Below are 22,091 nucleotides of genomic sequence, written 5' to 3'. Positions count from 1 at the left end.
ATTTATAACTGATAATTTCCTCTTCTCTTTAAAATATTCTTTAACAAAAAGCCCCCTTCATAATTGGGTCACAGTTGGTTTTTTCATTTTACATTAGTCTTATAAGTCACCTCTGATTTACTTTACCTAGTAGATTTAAATTAATGTATTTTCCTTTTTATTCATTTCCCCTTACTTACTGGAACTGTACTGTTATTGAAGAATTTAGTAGTTAAGTATGTTTGGCTCACGGTAGCTTCAACATTTTTTTTTAATCCAGAAAAAGCCCCAGACTCTATTGAAAATGAGTTGAAATCCAGATGGGAAAACCTGTTGGGCCATGATTATGAAGTAATGGTATGTTAAAATCTTCTAATAAAAAACACTCATGTCTCATTTCATGTCAAGTTTCTAATACTGCACTTTAAAGAAATGAGAGGGGTCAAAGAATAGCCCTCCTGCTTTTACCTTTCTCTCTTGCTTTTCTTCCTTATTGGATCAATTGAAAAAAAATTTTTAAAGCATTTTAAGCTGTAAGAATAATAAGGTCTAGGTCTGCACACAAGTTTCAGTTACAATTAGCAGACACTCAGTAGATATTACAACCATTTAAGTTGATAATAGACAGAAAAATGTTAGGAGAGAGAGGCTTGCCTTTAAATTTATAACCTGTATCAGCTGCTTAAAATTGCTGGCATTTTTATGATTGCTTTTATGATCTGTTTGTTTTATTGTATACTGAAAGGGCTGTGGATATTAGTCCTATGTTTCACAAAGAATCTTACAGTTTTATGTGAAAAATGAAAGAATGATTATCAAATGTATTTGGAAGAACAGGAAGTAATTTCAGTTAGTTATAAGTTTATGGTGCCAGTGGTCCATTACACTTCCCTTCACCTGTTGTTAGATTCATTGAGTAAGGAATTGATTACATTTCCCCATATGAATTCACATGAAAGTAAAAAACTGCTTAGGAAAGCCTCGACAGTATTCACTAAATGCATTAGTAATAAAAAATTCTTTAAAACTTCTATTGTCAGTCACATTTTCTTACATATGTTTGCCATTAGTACTTGTTGACTGGTTGGAGGTTTTTTTTACTCTTTTTGGTTCAGAATATGCAACCACTATCTATTGTCAGAAATTTTCCAGTGTCATTAAGATAAATTTGAAAGGCCCATGCTTAGTCTTCTTGCTAATTTTGTACTTGTATGTCACTTCTCAGAGACTGCTGCTGCTTCATAGACTCTAAATGCTGTTTTTTTCTTTTTTTTTTTTTTTTTTAAGATTTATTTATTTATTTATACAAGCACTAGGTACAGTCAGAAGCGCGGGAGGGCGAGAGAATTCACCAGAGCCAGAGCAGGGAGCAGAGCAGGCAGAAGGACCGAAGTACACTGCTGAGGGGAGCACGGGCAGCAGGAGAGGTCTGCGCACCATGCGGGACCCTCCTCTGGTGGCCGGGGAGTAGCCGGGGACGGAACCAGTGCTGCAGAGGCTGCGGGAAGCTTCTCAACCCAGCACTCAACCACTGTGCCACCGGGGAGGCCCACCAAATGCTGTTTTGTCACTGGCAAAAGACCTTTTCTAAGGTCTTTAGTGGTTTGACATTCATAGTAATTTGATATGCTGTATTTATCCATCGCCAGTTTTGTGATGGCCTCTTTTTCGTTCGAATTTTATCCTTCTTACAACTATCCTTCCAAAATTCATTTATTGTTTGGTAAAGTCATAACATAACACTTAGAAGAGGAAGACAGAATTTGAAGCATTTTAAAAATTGTTATTTTTATTAAGGTAACATTGGTTTATACATTGTATATATTTTAGGGATACAGGTTCATACTTATTCAGATATATGTTTCCATACCACACCCACCACCAAAGCACCCGTAATCCTCCGCCACATTTAATTGAGCCCCATTCTCTCTGTTACCTTCAATTCAGATTCCTATTAAGGTTTAGTTTTGTCTGTTCTTTATATTTATCACGAGTGAAATCATTTGTATTTGTCTTTCTTCTAATAAGAATTCTAATTCATTAAGTTGTAACATTCTGAGGGATGAGGAGCAGGAAAAAGAAGCTATACAAGATGAACGAATTAGTGCAAACACGCCAGTGTTCCCTATTTCTTCCAGATTCTACTTAGCTGAAATGCAGTAATTTTAGAGTTTTAGATGGATGATTATGTAACTTAGCCTCTCCCATTTAGGTGCACCGTATTTTATTAACTACTTACAGATGCAAATCATCAGTATTTGCTTGCAAGGAATTCACTTGTGTGCACATCCACTATGAAACTTAGAACAATATATTTTTAGGCCAGGATTAAATGCTTTTAAGTAGTCCCTAAGATTCCCGCCAATTCAGATCTTTCTGTTCATGTCTTTGCCAGCTGTTTCTCTTAGGGAAATTATTTGAACTTGCTGTGGAAAGTGAGATGCTTCAGTTTTTCCAAGCTCATCTGACATTACTGACCTTGCAAATTTTGTTTTAAGGTCTGAAATTAAAAATGAAAATAACTGTTCTTTTGATTTTGTCAAGAGTAGAACATTTATGGTTTCAATATAATGGATAATTATATTAAAATTTTAGGGATCTTGAAGTTTTAAAAATAGCATATGTATTGCCCATCACTTTCTCTTTAAGGCTTTTGAAGAATTTTGGAGAAAAGATTGCTATGGAGGACAATAACAACAAAAAAAGCAAACATTCTTTAAAATTTTACATTCTTAGAGATTTCAGAAATATTGAAAAGCCATTAGAATGCAGGTCAGATCAGATGGAGTGATCAATATATAGGTTCTATAAATTCTTCTAAAAACACAGAAAGATATAAAGTTACTTTTTTACAAATATTTAAATTAATTTTTCTTGTAAATTTAGGTTGCTACTTTGGACACACAGATTGCAGATGATGCTGAGTTACAGAAATATTCTAAGGTAAGCATTATTTTAAAGAATATCATCAGTTTTTTTATTATTTGAAGGCATTTCTATAAGTTTTTCTTAAAGAATTTAAATCAGTGATGTGATCTAAACTTTCCAGTATTTAGTCATAGGTATTTTCTGAAATCATGGTGGGTTTTCAGTCTTCCAAAATGTAATGTTAGACGTGCCTGGGAAGAATGAGGGGCTGGAGGGTAGGCAGTATCCCTTGTGCCACTTCCAGAAGCCAAGAACCCAGTTTAACTGATTTTCCCATATGTAAATCAGTGCATAATATTGTACTGAGTAACCTTTCAGCTATTATAAATCCTTTTAAAATGTTTGTTGAAAGTCAAGACCACAAATAATAGACTTTAAAGAATCTTTCAGGTCTAGCTGCTTAGGGCAGAGAAGTAGTTCATCTTCTGAGTACAGGCAATGTTTTTCTTCAACTTAAAAAAAAATTGTGATAGCTTTATTTCTAATAACATGCCAAAAGGAAACTTAGAGTATTTCCCAGCACTTAGAGTGTCCTTTCACTGTAAATTAATTTTGTACTTCCTATTCTGAATATTCAGAACAGGGTAATTAAAACTTAGAAAAGCCTTTTAGGTGGATTTTTTTCAACAAGTATTGAGAAAGGAAAGGTTTTTCTGTCAGAATAGTTTCAGATTCATACAGCAATCCCACATGGGGTATTTGAGCTGAGCCCAGATTAAATTCTGCTGTCACATGGAATATTCAAAATGAGTTTTCTTAAATTCATCAAAATTTATTCCAATAGAGATAGACTCTCCAGATAAATTTCCAAATAAGAAATGAGAAAAAGTTGTAGAAGAGTCCCTCTACAAAAATAATGAACCTGGGGCAACCCAATGGCTTCATGACACAATGCTCCCAAGTCTTGAAAAGTTGAGTTTTCTCAGCTGTATTTCACCATTCCAGGGCAGCACAAAGACAAAAGATAGCCCCAGTTTCTTTTTAGGAGACAAATTTACATTGATACTGAAACTAACAGAATATACAAAAATACTATTAATACCAATGCAAGAGGTAAAGTTAGTGAGATATTCTAATGGTGTCAATTATATATGGAATATAGAGAAATCAAACAAAGGGTGAAACAAAGATAAACTGTATAGCCAGTACTTGAAAACTGACCACAGATCTGAAGCATCCAAGAAGGGAGGGATGAGAACTGTGGCAGGGGAGGGGGAAGAGCATGAAGACTATGGCCAAGGACTATGGGCGCTTTGGTGGTGGGAGAACTACATATAGCAAGCATAGCACAGAGAGAAATCCTATATTGTCAAAATATTAACAAAGCTGTAATACAGTGATACTTCAAAAAAAAATTAAAAAAGAATGTGGGGAGTGAAACAGGTAAATGTCAGATAAAGCACCTGTGATAGAGGTGGCTATGTGGGGGAGGAGTGGCTGTTACATGTTTGGGACTGTCTGGGTCAAACTAAATGAAGAGTAGAACCTTGTTAAATGAAATTGGTGTAAAAACCAGTTGCTGCAGGGCCTCGAGATTCATGCTGAGGGGACTGAGCTTTATTCTTCACGCCAGGTAACACCAGAGGAAGGTTTTCAGCAGGTAGTGTCACAGACAGAAGTCAGGTTTTAGGTTTTTCCTCTGTTCCTTTAGCTTTTTGATTAAGAAAGCTGAGTTCCCGGGCCTCCCTCGTGGCACAAAGGTTAAGATGCAGCCTGTGAAGCTGTCCGCAGCCTCTGCAGCACAATTTTAATCCCCTGGCTGGCCAGGGAGCTACCCACATGGCACAGCAGACCTCTCCTGACTTGCCCGCTGCTCTCCTAAGCAGTGTACTTGGGTCAGTCTGCCTGTTAACTGTTCCCCACTCTGTCTCTGGTGAATCCTCTCACCCCGCCCCCTACCCAACCATATCTTTGGCCTGTACCCCAGCTCTTGTATGCATAATAAATCTTTAAAAAAAAAAAAAAAGAAAGCTGAGTTCCATGGCTGTAGCTGGTGTTCCCAAGCAGCCTTTAGATGATCAGTCTGGTTACCACCCCATATCTCCCCTCAAAGGAATGATTCAAGAAGCATCTTCATATATTATGGGCCAGTGTTAACAGATAAGGTTTTCTTCCTAGGTGATGGAGTTGTGGGGAAAGAGGGAGGCGAAAGCAATTTACAGTGGCTTAAGCATTAGCTGCCCTGCTTCTAGGAAGCTGTTAATCATGACACCAGAGCAGTTTTCCCGCATCTGGGGAGACTTGCACTTTTAGGGATGGCTTTCTTGGCAAGTGTTTACTATTAAGATAATCACAGCACTGTGCGGGAGAAGCATTAAGCACATTTCAGTGACCTTTTTGCTGGCCATCAATTGTAATATGGAATAAGCATTAGTAATACCCCTGCCTTGGGAACCAAAAATGCCAGGTCCTGTTCTCTGGTTTTGACAGGATAGACTAACAATTTTTACTTTATTTCTTTCCTGAATTATGTTTTCTGAACCAGAGGATATGAAAACATTTCCCTTTAATTCTCTGTGAGCAAATATTTTTTTTAAGGCATTGGGAAATACTTTGTCCTCTAGAAGTTGAGATTATCTGTGGTTACCAGGGTCCATTTTTTTCTTAGGATATATACTTTATTTCTCACAACAACTTTAGTGCTCAGTGACTATTTCCTCCTTCCCATTTATGATACATGGAAACTGAAGGTCAGGCAGGTAAAGTGACTTGCTTAAGACTACATGCAGGGCCTCCCTGATGGCACAAGGGGTTAAGTCTCAGCACTATCAAGCTATCACCAGCCACTCCAGCATGAGTTTAATCCCCAACCAGGAAGCTAACCCACATGGTGCAGGAGACCTCTCCTGTCTTAAACTCTGCTCCCCTCAACAGTGTATTTCAATTGATCCACCTGTTCTGCTCCCCACTCTGTCTCTGGTGACTCCTGTCACCCCCTCTCCCCCACCCACCCCGCACCTCTGGCCTACATCCCAGTTCTTGTATGCATAAGTAAACCAGATCTTTTTTTTTTTCAAAAGGCTACATACTGCTAGTAAGTGGCAAGTGAGGAAACAAATCAAGCATTATCTGACTTCTAAACCTGTGCCATTCCCTTTTCTTTTGAATTGATAATATATGGGCAGGACATAAAATTTAAGTTTGCAGAAGTATGTACCACAGAAAAAAGTTACCTTCCCATTCCAGTGCCCTTGTTCTCTTCACCAGAGACAACCTAAGACAACTGTCACAAGTTCTCAAGTGTGTAGTTTTATACTTTGCTTGTCTCTTTTTTGAGTATAGAACACAAGACAAGAATCAAATGACTATCTAGATTTCCTCTGCTACCCAAAAGCAGAGCATTCCTATTTGTAGGTTAGTTTTAGGGTCTGGAAATTTAAAATTTGTTCTATATAAACTAATAGCATTTCCAGATCCCCAAAATAACCTCCTTTCACATAGCGGGGGAAACCTGTGGTGACAACAATTTTCTACTAGGGCAATGTTTCAGAAACATTGAAGGAGTTTTTTTCAAAATCCTTGTCCTGTTTTGTTTTTTCTGACCAATATGCTGATTCTATAGGTTTGGAGTGAGGCCCATAAAGGAAATTGTGTTCCCTTTCTTACCTATTCCATTGAGAATTGTTCTGGTCTTGCTAAAATGTCTCAAATAAATTGAGGAAAGGAGATATCACTTCTTTAAGGCAGAGGATGGAGGCTTATTGAGAGGGATGGCATTTGAACTATACTCTGGATAATGGATTTGGAGAAATAGCAGTGGAGATACCAGTGGAGGACGTGCCAAGTGCACAAGTGGAGAAAGAGTTGGTCATAACTGCAAACTGTTAGGTCAGATGTCAGAGGCTCAAATATCACATTGACCAGGCAGGTAAAAAAATCTAAAATGATAAATGGGCAAGTGGTGCTTGACCTGGGTATTATGTGCCTAAAGGGAATCTTCAATATACATTCAGTATACATAAATACGGTGTGTTTTTGAACATTTAGAATTAATTAGATGGGCGAAGGACTAATATAAATCAAATTAATGAATTGATTATCTTGTACAACTTCTGAGTAAATGCACCTTTCTGGGGGCTATTATGCTATATTTTATCATTGGTATAAAAGTTGTAGCCTCAGTCTTGGAAAGTACATTATTTGTGGTAAATTTGCTAAGTATTTCTCCCTAATCTTTAAACATAAATCATCATTTAATATCTTCACTGAGTATGTGTGTGTATTTTATAAGACCCAATTATGGGTCTTACTTTATTTTGAGTTAAACTCTTCTGGAGTACCCTCCCCCACCCCACTGATAAATCTTTGGATCATTCCTTTCCAGAAGTTTCCCTCCCTGAAACAACATCATTTAAATTCCTATTTGAGCAAATATGTGTGTTTGTGTGTGTGTGTGTGCACGCACATACATATTTTTTTTTTCCCAATATGGTTTCAGGATCCTAAAAGTAGAGTTTTTAGCAAAATGAATGAATTGCAGTTTATTTTAATGACAGGTCTCTATTCACTGTTGAAGGCATATAGCTTGCTTGATCTTACTGGATCTTCATTTAGCATGGACTGTAATCACACAGTGGTCACACTTTGCTCGGATACATTGCGAATATCCTCTCCTTGCCATATCAGGATCATGAAAAGTCTGTCACTTATTAACTTTGTCACTTTAAATAGGACCCTGCAAAGCTCATTGAATAAGCATCAAAAAGCATAACATGATGTGATGAAGGCATCAATCATGTGTCTGTTGGACCCACTCCTGTCATTTTAGTACTTTCTGTTCTCTAAGGACTCAGAATACCAAAAGGGTGGACAACCAAAAGAGATAGATGAAGCGGTTGATTTGTTTAGTTGCTAAGTGCAACTGGGACAGGTAATTAAACAGTCCTGCTCCCTTGGAGAAGCCTGCAGCAATATAACATGAAGTCTCAGAAGCCCAGCTGTACTCAGATTTTGATTCAGAACTAATATTAAGTAGGCCTCCTTCAGATTGACAGATTTCATAAACATCATTTTTGGTTTATTTGTTCAGCATGATTGAAGATGGAGTATGTGTGTTTTGCTCATGGTTTAAGTTTCTAGGGAGTGTGTGGTGTTTATAGATATCGGGAGAAGAGCCTTTGAAGGGCACCATCCTGTATCTGGCAGGCAAGATATTCCTTTGGTAAGCCTCTGCTGCTCCTCAGAGATTCGGTCTATTCCTGACATCAACTGTTTCAAGGATATGGTGAATGGGGAGCAACCGAGTAAATAGAGCCGATTAGTAAGGAATTGAAGAGGAGACTGGAATCTGTTCCCTTATTAATCCTTTGGGGGGGGGGGCATATTATATAAGTAGGAAAGATTTCTTTGTGTGTACAACAATGTCTTTTTTTAATCAGGGTGTTTATTTCTGTGTACAAATGACTGCCACCATCTACTCAGGTGCTCAAACCAAACATTTAGCACTGATCTTTTCACTCCCCTCCCACGAGCAGTCTCCCCACAGGCTGTTTGTTAGGGCTGAATCTTATTCTTCAAGTCTCCCTTACATGTCCTCATCTCTGTGAAATCTACTCTGACCAACTTTCCCAGATGGTTGGCATCTGTCAGCTGTCTCATGTCCTGCCCCTGCCTGCTTCCTTCATACTGGTCATCACAATTAGTATTTATTTGTTTTTTCGTTTGCTTGTTGATTAGCTGTTTACTTGTTTGCTTGTGTCTTCTTGCCCTCTTGCTTGTTTATTGTCTATAATCCACACGAGATGTCAGTTCCACTCGGGTAGGTAATGTTCCTTTCATTCGCCCAATAATTCTGCCTTTTAGCTCGAGTCCTTGCATGTGTTTTCCCTCTATAAATATGTGCTGGATAGTGTGTGCGAACCAGATCCCAACTCCCAATTCTGTTCTGGGATAGTGTGTGTGAACTAGATGCCAGGTATGCTGCTAAAGATCTAGTTATCAAAATGCAAAAAAAAAAAAAAACCCAAAAAAACAAACAAACAAAAAAAACCCCAAAAGCATTTATAGGTATCTAGGTATCTTTGGTATAAATACTGCCAGCATGGCAGGTTTCAAGCTACCAAATGACATCAAAGCTACCAAACAGAGTTGCAAGGTGAATCTTAATGGTACTTGTTTTAGGCTTCTCTGGTGGAGATTATTTAATGACTTAATCCAGCAATATTTAGCCACCAAAGAAATCAAACCTTTCATCTGTCTCATTCAGTTATTTACACCTTTGATATTCTCTGAGTTTTTAGATAGAATTTCTACCAGATAGTAACAGAAGTCACTTCAACAACATAACTGAAATGTGGTAAAAACAGTTGGGAAGTGATAGATTTTGAGTACCTGCTGCATTTTAAAAAATTTAAATGTAACCTTATATAATTTAATTTACAGCAATGGCTATATTTAACAAGTGGCTTGCAACATTTCTGAAAATTGAGTCACCTACTCTTGCAAGTGGGTGTTAGCACACCTTGGAGATGACCTGTGGGGGAGGACCCACTGACCGCTATCCTCCAGTGTTTGACTCAGACAAAGGAAGGAAGGGAGTTGGCAGTCATGGATGAGCAAACTTATTTCAGAATTAATACTAGCTTGATAAACATGAGTTGGTATAATGAGTAGACAAGAGAACAAGGTGGTAGCAGTGAGAAAGAAATCACAGAGCAGGAACAAGAGTAAAAACAATCTTTACCTCCATTTAGAGTCCTAGAACATGTTATTGCCAGAGATAGATTGTAGGAGAACTTAATTTTCAGAGAATTATCCCGGGACCAGACATCCCTCATGCCGATTCTAAGTCATGGGGTCTTCTTAGTCAGTTGTACGGCTTGCCATTTCACAATTGTCTGAAAAACAGAGCCCCATCTGTTTTCTGAAGAAGGCCTGTGGGCTCTAGGGACTTGGAGCAGACTGAGGGAAGGTGACAGGTTCAGAGATAAGGGATCAGAGACAATAGGAAAAATGAGGGAGAGTCCTATGGTCACCATAGGTGTGTGGTGTTTTCTTCTTATCAAGTATGTACTTAGAAGTGTACTTCTTATTTTTAGGTAAGTGACTGTTGATATGGGAAGTATAAGTCATAATTAGTACCACTGATCACATTTGAATTTATGCAGCCACAATGAGAAATCAGTAGCTTCATCTTTGAAATTCAAGGGAATGGAGTTTGGTGAAGGCTTTCACCTTTGCAGTCAGCAACAATAAAACATTTCTCTCCTTCCTTTGACATTGGCAGAGTTTCCTAACCTGTGACTCTTATCTTAGCCTATATGTATCCTTTGAAGCCAACAATATCAATCCTAGAGTGAAATAATAGTACCCTCCCTTATTACACACCCATCCCTTTGCCCCATTGGAAATTGTTCTCACTTAAGTTGGTGAGATGGAAAAGGACATTTTGATTTAGTTAGTGTTTTTCATGGGTTAGTTCAAATAACATTAAATGAGGTCATGTGTAGTTCCTGGAACTGTTCTTGCACCTGAGAGGTTATGGAGAGAAAAGATACAGACTCTGAACTCAAGTAGGGGAAAGGGAGACAATCAAAATAATAGGAATTTTAAACCCATTTTGCTGTAAGCTATGATAGAAATGTGAACAGGTGGTCTTTGCCCCAGATGGAGGCATATTAACCCAGATATCAGGAAGGGCTTCCTGGAAGTGACTCTTTCTTGTTATTGAAGTGTGAGAAAAGCCAATTGGGTAATAAAGAGGAGCTCGGATGTTCTAAGGGATGCAAAGTCCTGCAGAAAAGTGAAACAGTATAAACTGGGAACTGTAGGAAGTCTGACCCTCCTGTCACTTAGAAATGAAGTAAGACTTTGTGTGTCTGTATCTCTATTCCTGGGGAATCTGCAAAGAAAATAGAAGTGAGAACAAGAATATCGATGATTTCATATTTTATATATGATTGATTTCCCTTTTTCTTTTTTTTTAAATCATGATAAATTTTTTTTTTAAATTTATTTATTCATGCATACAAGAACCAGGGTACAGGCCAGATGCATGGGAGAGTGAGAGGATTCACCAGGGACAGAATGGGGAACAGAACAGGCAGATCTACTGAAATGCACTGCTGAGGGGAGCAGCAGGCGAGACAGGAGAGGTCTGCCGCGCAACATGGGATTCTCGCTGGCTGGCCGGGATTGAACTGGCGCTGCAGAGACTGTGGACAGCTTCACAGTGCTGCGCCCAACTGCCTGTGCCACCAGGGGAGGGAGGCCCTTTCCCTTTATTTTTCTCTTGGGATTTTGGTGGTCTGATTCAAGAAGTGGGGTTTTCATGTCAACATGGTGCTTGATGGTGGAGTAATTGTCCATGTGTCCTTTGGTTTAATATTACTGCTCTGTATTTTGCTACAGCTGCTGCCCATTCACACTCTGAGACTTGGCATGGAAGTGGATTCCTTTGATGGGCACCATTATATCTCTTCAATTGTACCAGGCGGTCCTCTTGATACACTGAACCTCCTACAACCAGAAGATGAGCTGCTTGAGGTAAAACTTATAAGGAAAGACCCAGGGCAATAATATTTAAGTTTTAAGAAAATCTACTCTTATCGGAAATCCACTGAGTTACAGTATCACCACTGCTAGTGTGAGTTCTTAGATTGAAAAATACTTGATGACTATGGTTAACCCAGTTATCAGGAAGGGCTTCCTGGAAGTGAAAATAGTTAAGAAAGGAAACCTTCAATTTTCTCATTACACACACACACACACGGTAATAGTGTGAGCTGTGGTGTGTTAATTAACCTTACTGTGGTAATCATTTTACCAATTGTATGTCTGTTTTATCTCAAATACTAAGAAGCTAATGTCCATTTTAGTTTGATAGCATAATTAGTATTTTTTCTTTTAAGCAAAGTTCTTTCTAAGGCTCTAATCTCTGACCCTTGTTTGCAACATGTGGTCGCACTTATTTGTAGGTTTTGTTGATTTCTAATAAGGATTGGAGAACAATGGCCACAGACTTATGTATTATTGACTGGTTTTCATATTGTCTCCTTGGAACTCCCTCACCCCAAAGTGGCAGTCTCCAGTGAGTTCACTCTCAGTTTCCCTACCTCTCTTCAGTCAGAGTAATTCTAGAAGGCTTCTGCTTGCTATAACTTTGCTGAAAGGTTTTATTAGACTGGACCATTCTGTAGCTAACAACAGATAAGTAACATTGAAAAGTCTACTTCTACAGATAAGAAAGTGAGGCACTAACCTTCCTACTTTATATACTGGTAGGATAATGATGTTAGTTTTCTAACTCCCATTTTACTGTTTTTAAAAATTACATCACACTATTTCTCAACATCTTCAATAAAGATATGGGGAATGGTCAAACTTAGAGAAGGCTGTGTAAAAGAGATTTGTCACAAGAGTTAAGATTTAAGATACACAAGAAATTCTAGGTTGGGCTTAATAGAATTTAGCCTAATAGCCTTAGCCAAGATCAGAATCCCATGTATCTTGATTATAGAGGTTTCTCTCTAAAGTTTGTGTTTGCTGAAAGTGGAATGACAAGGATAGCAAATAAGTGCCTTCTTGGATGCAGCTGCATTTTTTTCTAATAATTTCTGGCTATCTAGAGAAGTGTGTTGCGAATTCTAGGTTGGATTTCAAGATTAGAAGGAAAAGTACTGTGACTAAGTTATCCCATTCTTTCATAAGTAAATGAGGGTAGAGTGTTGAAGTTCTATTTTAAGATATAGTAAGTTGATATGGTGATATTGGTATGCTTCCTACTTGATTCTTAATGTCGCTTACGGGTTTTTTTGTTTGTATTTGTGCTCAATCGTGTCTATCTTTGATTTGCAGAGTGCGTGCCATAACTTTGTCGAAGTCACATATGATAATCTGTAGATTGGAGATCACTTAGAGCCCACTTCTCTAATGTATAGTTGTCAGGTATTGAGAGATGAGATGTATTTGTTTGGGAGGTTTGGAAACGTAAGTAATAGCTAGTATAGTTTTCTTTTTATTGTAACATATTTATAACAAAATTTACCATTATCACCATTTTTAGTATACACTTCAGTGACATTAAGTATGATTCACTATTGATATTTGGTAGGTGATAAAATTTGTTGGCTGGCTTGAAATAGAACAAGTACAGGTGATCCTGGCTATCAGCCGCCTCCTCCATGCCTCAGCCATGATTAGATCCCATGGGCCTACTATCTGGTATTAGAATGTGGTGGAATAAGGAGCATGAAAACTTGTTGAATTCATAAATACAGATTTTTTTTTAAGATTTATTTATTTATACAAGCACTGGGGTACAGGCCAGAGGCGCAGGAGGGTGAGAGAATTCACCAGAGACAGAGCAGGGAGCAGAACAGGCAGAAGGACCAAAGTACACTGCTGAGGGGAACAGCGGGTGAGGCAGGAGAGGTCTGCCACGCCATGTAGGAATCTCTCTGACTGGCCAGGAATCGAACTGGTGCTGCAGAGGCTGCGGACAGCTTCACGGCGCTGCGTTCAACCTATTGCGCCACTGGGGAGCCCCAAATACAGATTTTTGGTGGAAAACTTGGGATGTCACATGAACTGATTTTGGTTCTAAATTTGCCCCAGTTGAGCCATGTGTGCCTTGGCATGTCACTTAACTTTTTTGAGAATCATTTTCTTCCTCAATAAATGCCCACCTCACTATGCATTTGTGAGAATCTAATGGAATATCACCCATGTAAACTATGAAGCATTATCTCACTGGAGACATTGGCAATATTATCCCTGTGAAAATGGCATAAACAATCTTTATGGGATTGGATGAGTGAAGACTGAATGAGGTAATGTAGTAGGACAATACTTAGACGATATTATGTACTCTGCAAATGTGTACGTGTGCGTGAGTTTTCTAATCACAAAGTCTGAATAATTGAGACTTGACAGCACTTAAGAGGGTCTCAAGTTGAAGGGCCTAGGGAAATATTATGAACTCTAAAATAAAAATTGGCTTCTTCTGAGTAATCAAATATAGAAAAAATATCCCTATAAAGTTAGCCAAATAAACTCCTGAACTTAAAGGGTGGGGTGGGGGGGAATGGAGAGGTGTGTGTATGTGTGTGAGTGTGTATGTTTAATGTACTCCGTAGAGCTTAAAACCAGAAACACAAATATGCTTTGGGGTTAGAATATTGTGCCAAGTCTCAGCCCAGAGCAGCTATTTACAGCAGCCATAAATCCCCTTAGATAGGAGTTGGTAATGGGAAATGTGACCAATCCCTTTTGTAATAGAGAGCAGTGAGGAGGACTACCAGGCACTGCTATAATAATTGGAGACAATTCAAATTAATAAGTAATGAGCTAAATAAATATTTAAATGTACTCCAAGATAAAAACCTGAGAAGTGATTTTCTAATTTGTTGAAGTAACGTGAAACACAAACTAATATTTGTATATGGGTAGAATTCTTGCTTCAGTGATGTCTGCTTGATTTATTTTCAGTACAGTTTACTTCTCATTTGGATGATTTTAGAACTTTCTGTGCTTGTGACAACAGTTGGCACTGTGGACATGGTATGACCAGTGATGAGTACCTCCCTGCCTGTTTTTATATGAAGATTGACTTGCAGTTCTTTCAAGGAGTGACCTTTCATCTGCTGCTGAACTTGCTGTCTCCCACACCCCTTTCATCTCATAAAAGTCTTGGAAGATGAAACTCACTTTTCCAGTAGGGTTAGCTCCCTGAAACATGTGGAGGTCTCTTTATCATATGGTGATTTTTTATAAATAATTAAGAGGCAGGGCGATTATGTCTGGCCTGATGGCTAAGTGCTTGGTATGTTACAGATCTGAGAGTGGTTTCAAGGGACAGTTGACTAGGGACTCAGATCCCTGTTGATGGGACACTTCCTACAACCTACTGTGCTCTGATTTTCTGAGCAATGACAGACTTTTTGGATCGGTTCCTCCCAGGAAAGTCAGCCCTGCCAGTTATCTGGACATTAGCACTGTGCCTGTCAGAAATAAATGCCATGCCAAAAAATACCTTTAAAACTAGTAATACTATTGAACCCTTCCAAGAAGATAGTCAAATGTGAAATATTATTTGTTGGCTTTATGATTGTATTCATGCCTCAATGTCAGAGGACTATCACCGATCAGCTTTTAGTGACTTTCAGTCAGAACTGAGAGAGCTCCTAGAGCTAAAATCATAAATATAAAAAATTAGAAGAGACTTGTTTTTTTAAATCAACTTTGGTGCAAAGTATTGTTATATACTAAAAAAAATAAGGCATTTAGATAATGTTTTGATGGTAGCATCCATCGTTAATGAGGAATTGTTGGGATGTGAAAGAAATTTTGAGTTAACACTAAATTTTAAGTCAAGCATCCTAGATTTCACTCCCTATACATTTTAAGTTGAACAGTTTTTGCCATCCTAAGAAGAAGTATTAATAGTTGTAATGAAGGTCTAATGAAATAAAAAACAGTGTAAATAGCTTTAGGGAGGCTGTCCATGATATCATTGTGCTTAAGAAGAGATGAACATGGGTTATAGAAAGGAGGAAATATGGTGTGAAAATTAGGCTGGTCACTTATCCAGTGATAGTTTTACCCTACTTTTATACTTTATTTACCAAAGTTCAGTAAAAGCTTACCCTTAATTTTTATAATTTTCAAGGATTTCTAATGTTTTTGGTTATTAGAAAAATAGCAACTTAATTTGTTTACTTGAAAAATAGACAGTATTTTGTCTTCATTTTGACAGATTGATGTAAGCAAAGAGATTTTTTAAATTTTTTTTTACTTGGTGCCTCCTCAATTCTGACTTACTGTTATCTTTCTAGGTCAACGGTGTACAACTCTATGGGAAATCTCGCCGAGAAGCAGTCTCCTTTCTTAAAGAAGTGCCACCCCCCTTTACTTTGGTTTGTTGTCGACGGTTATGTGATGATGAGGCATCTGTAGATGAGCCAAGGCCCACAGAATCCACTGTTTCTGAGATGGAGGTAATGCATGAAAAGCCTGTGGTTCCCATAGACTTGCCCATTTCAGCAAGGAGGCCTAAAGAGTATATTGCATTATGAAGGGTGGGGAACAAAAACTTGACCCCTTTCTGTTTAACTACAGGAGCTTTCAAAGGCAATAATGCCTCACTTTTCAAGTTGTAACTTTTAATGTCATAAAACTTTCTCTTTTTTTCCCCTTTAAATTTTGGTGACATTAATGTCGCTTTGATTTTTAAAGGAGCTTTTATTTTTTTTTTGGTAATTCCTGAGCTCATTGGTTTTCACTCCCATTTCGACTCAGTTCCTCTTAATAAGTTTAAGATGCTGGTGCGTGAGGAATATCTAATGGACTTCCCATTTTCAGAACCTTAAAAATATAAAGATCTATGGCCAATTTCAAAATAAGTCTAAAAATTGCTGTAAAAGTCTTTAGAAAGTTAGAGAATAAAATAATGCTTCTGTGTTCTTGGTGCTCTTTTTTTTTTCCCCTTGTATATTACTTTGCAGAAATCTTTATTTTAATACAGTTTACACCAGTTTAGGTACATGGAGCCTTCCATTTCTCCAAGATCTGGATTTTAAGATATACAAATTTTGATGCTGTCCCTATCACTTAATCATTGTGAATCTTTGAGCAAATAACTTCACTTTCTGTTCACATTCTTTCTCTGAAAAATCAGGATACTTTTAGTACTTACCCACCTCATCAGTTTGTGTGAGAAGGAAATGAAGTAATGTGTGCAAAAGTCTTAGTGCAATACCTTGTCTGTGGAAAGCACTCAGAAAAGTTAGCTATAGCTAGTCTTGACTTCTCCAGTCCTCCCTTCCTTGTCTCCTGATTTCCTAAAGGTTTGTACCTATCTAATACTATCTTATCATCATAGATAATTAAGTGTATGTTAATCTTGGTTTTATAAGAAAACTATCAGCTCCTGTGGGCAGAGGCTATACCTTAAAATTATTTTGCATCTCAGTGTTTTTATTCTGTGTTAGCTATACAAGAGGTACTTAGCAAATTATCAGTTATTGATTGAGTCATTTTTAAAAAGTACTTATCTTTGGTAAAAAATATTTCAAGGAAGGGACATGAATGTCACACTTTTGTGATTTTTTGCTATCTTTACTAAAATTAAATGTGGTTGATGGCTTACTCTAAAGGTTGACAAAAATGACTTTAATCTAATCTTACAGGGTGTGTAAATCACAAACCCAGCATGCTGACTCTATGCTCCCATCTGTCATACTTTACCACAATAGGTAAACAACAGCTTTGAATTATGTTAAATGTCAACCTTGCTGCCCATTAGTTGATTGCTTTCCATTCTGTAAATATAGGAGTTATGCTGAATTGATTGTATCAAAGTGACATATTTCAGGTTGGAGTATAATATCTTGTATACCTTGAATGCCTTGAAATTTCTGTAAACTTGGGTTTTATAATAAGTGGTTTCTTAAAATCCTGGCTCCCTTTTTCATGTCTCTTTTTTTTCATTTATCCCCATACCATCTAAGGTTCTTAAAGCCTATATAGTTAGGCAGCTCAGCCAAAATTCTAATGCTCATTAATCAGTGAGGGTATTAAATGCCCCAGTAAAACATCAATCATATTGTATTAGCCATTGGAACTTTACTTTTTATTGGGAGTTATGTTGTTTTTTTTTAAAGTATATTATTTCCTCACATCAGGCTGATATATATATAGAGGTTATTGATCCAGAACGTACTCACTAATCTCAAGTTTTGTAATTCAAGAACCAAAAATTTGTTCCCATGTTTAGATTCAATTCAGCATGGTTTGGTTATTGACTTTCCATGTCCTCCGGGGATAGTCTGAGATCTGGATCAGCTCTAATTTTAAAGATGTTTTTGATTAGCTGTGGTGCCTTAGTCTTCCACATTATAGGGTTTCTACACCCACAACCCTGCTGATATTAAATGGTTTCTCTTACACAGGCTATTCAAAATTATGCTTGTAGGAATAATGCACTTTCATTTTACTTACTAAGATCAGCTAAAGTTTTAAGAATTCTACTATTTGAAATTATTTTTTCTGTACATTTATTAAAGAGGAGTTTTCAACCCCACTCAAAGATAGATGATTCATTAATATGTTGAACAGATACATAGCCAATGCTTACTATGAGCCAGCACTAATGAGGGTTGAGTGGACAATTATGGTAAACTCTATGGTAGCCCTCACAGAGTTTCCATTCTAGTCTGGAAGCCAGGCATTTTGATAGTTGCTAGGGCTACAAAGAAAAAGAAGATAATTTGAGTTTCAGATAGAAGTTCAAAATACTTTGGGGAAGATAAATCATATGCAACTAATAATATAGAGCTAGAAATAGAATAAAAACAGAAAGTTGAAGCACTTCTTCTTCTTGGCAATCTGTAATTTAGCTTCCTGTAATTCCATACAATTGTGGCTTTTTTCTTTCAAAGGAGGGGGACCCTGGAGGAAGAGCACATTGGGAGTGTGAGATAAGGGAAAATAATAAAAGGACCTTTCTACTGGGTAGTGTGCTGACTTACTTCCTCCAAAATCAGATTTTCATTATTTCAACTCAGTAATTTTTACCTGTTTTTAGACCTGATTACCAAGGACTGGATTTTTATTCCCACCATACTTTTCTTGTAAAGTTTTTCTTGAAAACCTCCAGGAACCAATAGAAATGGTTTCTATGTCCTGCATTGGTCTTTCTCTGTGTTGGCCTCTTGCATTATGAGTTCAGGTGCTATTACTTAAATATCTTAGAAGCTTTGACTTTGTGTGATGTTTTCATCTTTTCTTAAATTGCATATTTTTCCTTTTATGCTTCTAATGGGATGACAGAACTCATTGAAGTATAAGAGGTCAGTGTTAATGCTTTGAATGAAGCAGGTACTTTACATTAAAAAAATACAATCTGCATTTTTAAGTGCTTGAATGTTCATAATTGTACACTAGAGTGTACGTGCCCCAGTGCATGCCCCTTTTAAAAAGATTAAAGAGGAAAGTTATGCATGTCAAAGAGAAGTCCCAGTTTGAAAAGAAGCTGTGACATTCCTGATATGTTAGTTTTTTTCAGAATTGGAAAGACTGTTTTGAATCATTTATCTTTTTTGGTATTTCAGACTGACCAAAATATAGATGTGAACACTGAAGATGATGATGATGGGGAATTAGCGCTGTGGTCTCCTGAAGTCAAGATCGTTGAACTAGTAAAAGATCATAAAGGCTTGGGATTCAGCATTTTGGATTACCAGGTAAAAGAACCTAGATAGAAGTTTGTGGGGTTTTTTGGTGCGAATAGTTTGCATGAAAGTTGTACGAACTAGGAATTGTTTAAGGCACCTATTGTTAGAGGCAAAATTGAATGATTTGCTATGATGCTATTGTCTATGATGAGGTATTATAATTTCCACTGTTACCTTTACAATCAATAAATCTCTTAGTGAATAAAATGATGGATGATATAATCAGACAATAAGGGAAACAATACTGTTTATACCCATAAATGCCTTTAGAGACCATAACATGGCAATTTTTTTATAAGGATGCTTCCCCCGTCCCCAGCTTTATTGAGGAATGTTTCACACGCCATAAAATTTGCCCAATTGAAGCATGCAGTTCACTTATTTTTCCTATATGCAGAAGTATTTTCTAAAATGAAAATTTTAGAACCTTTTCATCTCTCCTAAATGAAACCCCATACACATTGCTCTTAATTCTGACTCTCCTCTCCTTACCCTTCATGTGAAGGTGTTTATAATTTCACTTATTTATTAATCTCAATAAGATTATATAATTAATTAAATTAAAATGTTGGTAAAAATATACCTTGCCTTTTATATTTAATATATAACACGTAATTTAGTTGTGTGTTTATATGTACCACAATAATAACTGGGGCAAATTTACTGATGCATTTTGGGGGATGTGAAATGTCACAAAAGGACTACTATATCTTTTTCTAGTTTACCAGTTTATAGTACCTTCAGACTGATTATCATGGGGAATTAAAACTGTTGGCAAGATAGCTCTTCACTTTTAAGATGTGCATTTTAATACTGTAGTGCTGCCTACATACATTGTGGTTTAATAAAACATACTGTACTCTATGAAAGCACATAAAATGCCAAGTAATATAAAAATCAATTTTTTTAAAAAATATAAAGCAATTGGGTACATGTTAAAAGAAAAATACTTTGAGCATTATGTAAGAACATTAAATCTTATATTTTGGCAGTGTGATTTGAGATTATTGAAATAGATTATTGTATCTGTTTCATTTTTTTCTGGCATAGTTCTGTGCCAGATAACTTCTCAGATGTTAAAACTTCTCTTTGGAATGTTATTGAATTAAGAATTTTTGATTCCAAATAATATTTATTTGGGAAATATTTTTTATCAAGAAATATCAATACAGTAAGATTCTTTAAATTTATATATTGGTTCCTATTAGAGAATATAAGATAAATGATAGGCACACTTCTTTTTTTCTTCCCCCAGTGTGACCTTGTTGCCTACCAAATGATAGATGGTTAATAAATATTTGCAGAATGATTAAGTTTAGATTAACCAAAATTAACTGGAACTTAATGAACACATTGAGGGATTTTTTGGGGGGGTTAACAGTTTTGATCATTGTGATTTACACATTTCCATTATCTCTAGAATATGTGTGTTAAATTATGTATTATTAAATTATATCATGTCATCACATATATTTGTGTTCTGATATAGTTTTTATATCATAATGGATGCTCTTATCCTGTTAAATGACATCTGTAATTTTTTTTTTTTAAAGATTTTTTTTTTTTAATAGAGGCATGTTTTTATTTATTTATTTGTTTTGTTTATACATGCACTGGGTACTGTCAGAAGCGCGGGAGGGTGAGAGAATTCACCGGAGCCAGAGCGGGGAGCAGAGCAGGCAGAGGGACCGAAATACACTGCTGAGGGGAGCAGCGGGCGGCAGGAGAGGTCTGCGCGCCATGTGGGACCCTCCTCCGGTGGCCGGGGAGCAGCCGGGGATCGAACCAGCGCCGCAGAGGCCGCGGGCAGCTTCGCAACCCAACGCTCAACCGCTGCGCCACTGGGGAGGCCCGACATCTGTAATTTTTATATTTTAAATATTGCACATGCTAAAGCAGAGAAGTACCTCAGAAATTAAAACAGTAACAAACTTCAGCATAGAAAGAAAAACTTGATAATCCTTAGCAGTTTAATCCCTAGTTAACGGAAAAAAATTATTTATCAATTCTGAGCTTTATATTTTTTAAAAACAATGTAGTCCATTCTAAATGTGAAATGTCTCTTTCTTACTGCATTCCTTACTGTATTCATTGTAATATGTCTTTGAGATTTTTTAAATTTTATTTTTATTTCTAAAAGTCTAGGTTTTCTGCTACTTCTTCACAATCATCATTACACATTCTGAAATTTATTTCTCCACAAATAATATTAAGTAATGTTACTGAAAGTGTTAGGTGTTCTTTTTGTTTTGTTTTGTTTTGTTTTGTGCTTCTCAAGGAATTGATAGAAAAATGCCTCAGTTCCTAAATGCTAATTTGATTCACATTAAAGTATATTTACTTCTGTATGTAAACCTTGGAAGAAAACCCACTCAATCTTTGTTTTCCTTAATCAATTTTAAGTACACTTATGGTTGTATGCAGTATGTTTCCACCATTTATCAGTGGTGAGTGAAACTGTTACCCACTATGACATTTAGATGACACATAAACACAATTTAAAATTTAGTTTTGGGCAAGTTAATTAATTGGGTATGCCATTCTTTGTTGTAATTAGGTAATAAATTCTAGGGTTCAAAAATATTTTTTGCAAGGCCAGGTGAAGGTTTAACAAAAGCCATGAAAGGCCACATTTCTGATTATTATTGTATTTGATGCTTCCTGTATGGATTTATTAGGTTGCTGAATAAGGCCAATCAGCTCCCCACCCTCTCCTGCACTCCTAGGTTTAGCATGTTTGGAATAAGAAGTACTGTGAAAGCTTCTTAGCCATAGGGAGAAAGTTTTTCTAGAATGGGAGAGCTTCTAATACTGCATTGCATTAGCAGTATTGAAGAGATTGAAAATTTACTTTGGAATATTAATTTCAACTAACCACTTTTCTCACTAGTGACTTTTCTGTAGTAATAATACCTTTGTCAAGAGCCTGACAAAATTATATACAACATGTACTTCATATTTCGTTGGTGTTTATGCAATTTCTTTGCCTTTAATGGGAATAATAATGTCTAG

The 22,091-nt window shown here is 36.8% G+C and overlaps 1 protein-coding gene across 6 annotated transcripts in view; it reads left to right on the top strand.

Moving 5' to 3' along the window:
• PATJ (PATJ crumbs cell polarity complex component) overlaps positions 1-22,091 on the top strand; it is a gene marked incomplete at both ends in the record, with an annotated part of 267,283 nt that overhangs the window by 33,458 nt on the left and 211,734 nt on the right. For all 6 annotated transcript variants that reach the window (XM_084244370.1, XM_084244373.1, XM_084244372.1 and 3 more), the window contains 5 exons: positions 260-336; positions 2,866-2,922; positions 11,257-11,391; positions 15,681-15,842; positions 18,957-19,088. In XM_084244370.1, coding sequence (XP_084100496.1) covers positions 260-336; positions 2,866-2,922; positions 11,257-11,391; positions 15,681-15,842; positions 18,957-19,088 — 563 coding nt within the window. The remainder of the gene's footprint in view (positions 1-259; positions 337-2,865; positions 2,923-11,256; positions 11,392-15,680; positions 15,843-18,956; positions 19,089-22,091) is intronic.

The sequence above is a fragment of the Talpa europaea genome (assembly GCF_964194135.1).
Source record: "Talpa europaea genome assembly, chromosome: 9".
NCBI classification, from domain to species: domain Eukaryota; kingdom Metazoa; phylum Chordata; class Mammalia; order Eulipotyphla; family Talpidae; genus Talpa; species Talpa europaea.
This window is presented reverse-complemented; position numbering and strand designations above follow the sequence as displayed.